The following is a 5,504-nucleotide window of genomic DNA, read 5'->3' on the forward strand; positions in this document are numbered from 1 at the left end:
CAGAGAGGTTTAGCAGATCTTGGCGATTTTCTGTGCATAAAGAGTGGAGTTCGAGAGATCTGAGACCCGTCCCCCATTCCTCCGGATTTAAGCTTGGTCTTAAATCCCGAGAAGAGCCGTGATTTTGCTTAGTCAAAATCGCCGCTACTGTAATTACTTCCTTCGTGAAGTGAGAGCATTGATTATCCAACTTCTGCTAACCGGATCTGATCCGCGGTGATCCACGGATATTAACGTCCCCAACACAGGCAAAGAACCTACACAAGCAGCGGGTGATAAATGTCTGTTATGCTGTTTGACAAGAGTTGTAATCTTTATTTTTATTGTATAAAGGAGATCTTATAAAAAGATTAATTTTTTTATTTGAGTTTATTATAATGACCAAAGTTGTAATAGATTCGATGACAATGAAAACATCAACTTTTGACCCAAACAACGACCATGTGGTTTATATGGGGGGAAGAAATATGCGCTCTCATGGTGGTGGTGTTAGAAAGGCCTCGGTCTTGGTGACTCGGATTCTCTGTTTTGTGGAGGAAGATGATAGAGTTAGAGGTCTCTCCCGTGACATTGTCATCCCTTCCAATTGACCTTCTGCTTGGTATCCCCCTGCTCCTGGTTTGCTGAAGCTCAACACAAATGCTAATGTTACTCTGGAAGGAGATACTACTGATTTGGGAGGTGTTATTCGGGATCACCATGGACATGTGATTGGTTGCTACTCTATGGGGATCAGGGGTTTTATATCTGTGGATCATGCGGAGTTGTTGGCTGTTCCAGAAGGCATTCGTTTTGTTCGACGTGTGAACTAGAGGATTTCAGTGGTGGAAATTGACTCTCTAAAGGTCGTCTCCTTGGTGGACTCTCCTTCTCTTTTTGCTTCCTTAGCTCCTTTAGCAGATGAAGTTCGTGCTGGTCTAACTATTACCGGTTGCTCTAAAGTTTCTTATGTAAGGCGTATTGGTAATGGTGTTGCTCATTCTCTAGCTAAGTCGGTTGACTGCTTGTCCTCTTATTTTTGGTATGTTCATATCCCTTTGTTTTTGATACAGAGTGTTGTTGAGGACTTGGCTGGTTAGATTACCCTACCTGCCTACCAAAGTGAATACCAATTACCAAACAACAAAAAAAAAGTACTATCGGACTGAATTTCCTATAACACTTTCTTTGGTTTTTTTTTTCAACCAAACAACCCAAAAACCTTTTGAAACTCGATTATTAAGTGCCTAAAGTTTTGTTTTATATAAAGCTCTCCAAATTCTAGGGACATTGGTGAATTGTACCGGGCTCAGAAGTAATTTATTTGGGGCTTCTGTGAAATTTACCCCAAATGAACCCTTTTGCGTGCTCCCCAAACAAATTCGGACACAGACGCCCACTCCCGTCAATCCTACTAGCCCACGTGTTTCCAATCGCTAACTCCGTAGACGATCGCAACAAAATCCAAACGCCATAAAAATCACAGAAATTCCCTCAACTCTCTTCCCCCGTTCTCCTCCCCTGTTCAAAGGCCAGAACCGCCGTCCTCCATCAACCGACCTTGCGCCTTCTCCAAGGTTCCGCCCTTCCTTAAATACCCCCGCTCTCAAATTCCTCTCTCAGATCCCCAATCCGATTCTCCTTCTCTCTATCTCTCTCTAAAACCCTCTTTTTCTCTCTGATCCGAAATTAACGGACCTAGGGCTTGAATCGTAACGGACCTAGGGCTTGAATCGGGTCGGATCCGCTTCAAACCTCGACAATGAGCCGCACGACCGAAGATCGCCCGCCCGATCCCACCCCAGCCCGCCAGCAATGGGTCCCACGCCTCCTCCTCCTCATCCTCCTCGGCCGATGCCGCTCCCCTTGCTTCGCAACTCCTGCTGCTCCGATTCGAAACCCGCGGTCGTCCACCACAGCGACCAAACCCTAACCCTAGCCCTAACCGGCGCGGAACATCAGCGACGCGCCGATCTGTGGCAGCCCTCGTCGGAGATCCGCCAGCTGGTGCAGGGATCCAGACAGCTCTCTCGAGACGCGTTGAGTGATGATCTGCTACGACATGCGTCGTCGCATCGTCGCCAGATCTGGTCCTGCTCCAATGACTTCTCAATCTTCCACCTCTCACTGCATTCCCGGCAAAGTGGGCCCGGTCACCTGACGTCCAACTCGGAATCATCGCATCCTCCTCCGCCACGCCGCTGGCGGTGCCCGGTTGCCAGTCGCTCAGTCCACCCCCGTCAGAGACCTCGGCGTACTCCTGCTGCTGCGGCCGAGGTGAGCACCCGCCCAACGACTTCCTACGCTGCCCCCACTCCTGCGTCGAGGCCTGCGGCAGGCCGCTTGGACCGGGGCGCAGAGCCCGAGGCATGGGATGCGCGGGCCACACTTGATTCGTGCTGCAGTGCACCGAGGGCCGTGCCCGCCGTGCAAGGCCTTCGCGCCCCAGGCGAGCCGTGCCCATGCAGGAAGAAAGACCATCGTAGCGGCGTGCTGCGGACGGTCGACTGCCGCATGACCTGCCCGCGGCAGCGGTGTGCGACCGGCTGCTCTCGTGTGGAAGGCATCGCGTGCGAGAAGGCTCTGCCATACTGGGTCGTGTAGCCCTTGTAGGGTTGCGGTCACAGCAGCTTGCTTTTGTGGGAAGAGGACTGAGGTGGTCATTTGTGGGGATATGCCGTTTGAAGGGGAGATCAGGAAGAAAGGCGGGGTTTTCTCGTGCAATTCGAATTGTGGGCGAGTTTTATCTTGTGGGAATCATCACTGTCCGGAGAATTGCCACCCAGGTCCCTGTGGAGATTGTGAACTTTTGCCGGAGAAGATTAGAAGTTGCTGTTGTGGGAAGACGAAGCTGATGGAGGAGAGGAAGAGTTGCTTGGATCCGGTGCCGATTTGTTCTAATACTTGCGAGAAGTTGCTGCATTGTGGGATTCATCGATGTGGGTTGGCTTGCCATGAAGGGGAATGTCCCAAGTGTTCCGTGAAAGTTAAGCAGAAATGTCGATGTGGTTCGTCTCAGAGGACCGTTGAGTGCTACAGATCCACAGAGGAGAAGGATAGCTTTGTGTGTGAGAAAACCTGTGGAAGGAAGAAGAACTGCGGGCGCCATCGCTGCAATGAGCGATGCTGCCCGCTAGCAAAATCAGGCAGTATGCAAATTGATGGGGGTTGGGATCCTCATCTTTGTGCAGTGCCCTGTGGCAAGAAGCTCCGATGTGGGCAACATTCTTGCCCGCTGCTTTGCCACAGCGGCCACTGCCCACCTTGTCTTGAGACTATCTTCATCGATCTCACTTGCGCTTGTGGTAAGAGTTCAATCCCTCCGCCGCTTCCCTGTGGAACTCCGTCCCCTTCATGTCCTCATCCATGCTTAATCCCTCAACCCTGTGGCCACTCTGCCTCCCACACTTGTCATTTTGGGGATTGCCCACCTTGTTCTGTCCCCATTGTTAAAGAATGCATTGGTGGTCATGTCCTCTTGAGAAATATCCCTTGTGGTTCGAAGGATATAAGATGCAATCAGCTCTGCGGCAAGACCCGGCAGTGTGGACTGCACGCTTGTGCTCGCACTTGCCACCCCCCTCCTTGTGATCCTCATATGACTGCTGATTCTGGTTCGAGGTCTTCTTGTGGGCAAACTTGTGGCACTCCGAGGAGGGATTGCAAGCACACTTGCACTGCTTCGTGCCATCCTTTATCTCCTTGTCCAGATTTGAGGTGTGAGTTCCCTGTGACAATTGCTTGTTCTTGTGGTAGGATCACGGCTACAGTGCCTTGTGGTGTTGGAGGGAGCGTGAGTGGGTTTAATGTCGATTCGGTGTTTGAAGCTTCTGTGATGCAGAAGCTACCGGTTCCTCTTCAGCCCGTGGAAGGAAATGGGAAGAAGATACCTCTTGGACAGAGGAAATTGACTTGTGATGAGGAGTGCGAGAAGTTAGCGAGGAAGAAACAGCTTGCGGAGGCATTTGACATAAGCACCCCAAATCTAGACTCTTTACATTTTGGGGAAAACTCATCTGCAACTGATTTGCTTGCTGATATCTTTAGGAGAGAGCCTAAATGGGTGTTGGCGATAGAAGAGAGGTTCAAGTATTTAGTGCTCGGAAAGGGTAAAGGAACTACATCAACCGGTCTCAAAGTACATGTCTTCTTTCCTGTATTAAAAGAAAAGAGAGATGCAATTCGTTGTATAGCGGAAAGATGGAAGCTTTCAGTTCACGCAGCAGGATGGGAGCCAAAACGATTTCTTGCGGTTCATGTCACACCGAAATCAAAACCTCCTGCCCGAATCATCGGATCGAAGCCTGGTGTACCAGTCACGGCTCTTCACCCTCCAACATTCGATCCTTCAATCGATATGGATCCAAGACTTGTGGTCGCAATGCTTGATTTGCCAAGGGAAGCAGATATAAGTGCTTTGGTCCTGAGGTTTGGGGGAGAATGTGAACTGGTTTGGTTGAATGATAAGAATGCGCTGGCAGTTTTTAGTGATCCAGCGAGGGCAGCGACTGCGCTGAGAAGATTGGATCATGGATCGGTTTACCAAGGGGCTGTTGCCGTTCTTCAGAACAGTGGGGGTTCTTCAGGGGGCAACGCTTGGGGAGGAGGAGGGGCTAGAGAAGGAGGAGCTACTGCTGCTGTTAAGAGTCACAATCCATGGAAAAAAATTATTGCTCAAGAATCAAATCCGATTTTGACATCGGGGAACAGATGGGATGTTCTTGATTCGTCTGTTTCTGAACCTATGGAGGTTAGGGAATCAGCTGCTCATGATGGTGATGGTGGCGATAGTAAATCAGGAGTCGGGGTTTCGGCTTCTACATTGCAAGTTCCTGATGGAGAAGTGGATGATTGGGAAGAAGCTTGTGAGTGAGAGGATTTACTTGAAGTAGAGCTTCTTTGGATCCTTTTTGTTCTGTTTTTGGCTTGTTCATTGATCATTTCTCCCCAGAATCATTACTGGAGGTAGTTTTGAGTTTATACATGTTCTACATTCTCTCTTCTTGCTGGACTAGTTTTCTGTCGGCAAGAGGTAAGTCACATTTTGATTTTTGTTAATATGTGTTTTTATCTGGATATCATTCTGTTAGTATATGTTTTGAGTCTGTTGATGTATATGATAACAACCAAGGTTATGCAATAATGCAACATGGATGGAATCTGGTGACACAGGAAAATACATGTTAGTTAAACCAAATAAATTGTTCTATAATCATTTTGGTATAAGATCCTTGATGTCAATGTATACCTGTTCACATATGGAGATGATGTGATTTTAAAACGTAATCGCCCGGTTATCCCAAAAAGGGAACTTTTAACACTGGACTGAAAAAGGAAACTGTGTCTACTACTTGGAATTTTTTTAAGATCTGAAATCCTATATTATGAAGGTAAATTATTATGGATAGGAATACTCCCCACAGATTAATAGAACTCTTGCAATATCAGAACACAAACAACAGCAAATTTCAGGATCCTTTTTTTCCTAAAGGAAGTGAGTGATTAAATATCCTATATAAATAACT

General features: G+C 48.1%; 1 protein-coding gene across 1 annotated transcript; it reads left to right on the forward strand.

The window, feature by feature from the left end:
• Positions 453–5,094, forward strand: LOC109821722 (NF-X1-type zinc finger protein NFXL1). The gene is given in 6 exon segments (XM_020387885.1): positions 453–548; positions 630–783; positions 889–950; positions 1,053–1,074; positions 2,512–2,546; positions 2,549–5,094. Coding segments are annotated over 6 exon segments (2,673 nt in total). The 3' UTR covers positions 4,853–5,094.

Source organism: Asparagus officinalis, chromosome 8 (genome assembly GCF_001876935.1).
Source record: "Asparagus officinalis chromosome 8, Aspof.V1, whole genome shotgun sequence".
NCBI lineage: Eukaryota > Viridiplantae > Streptophyta > Magnoliopsida > Asparagales > Asparagaceae > Asparagus > Asparagus officinalis.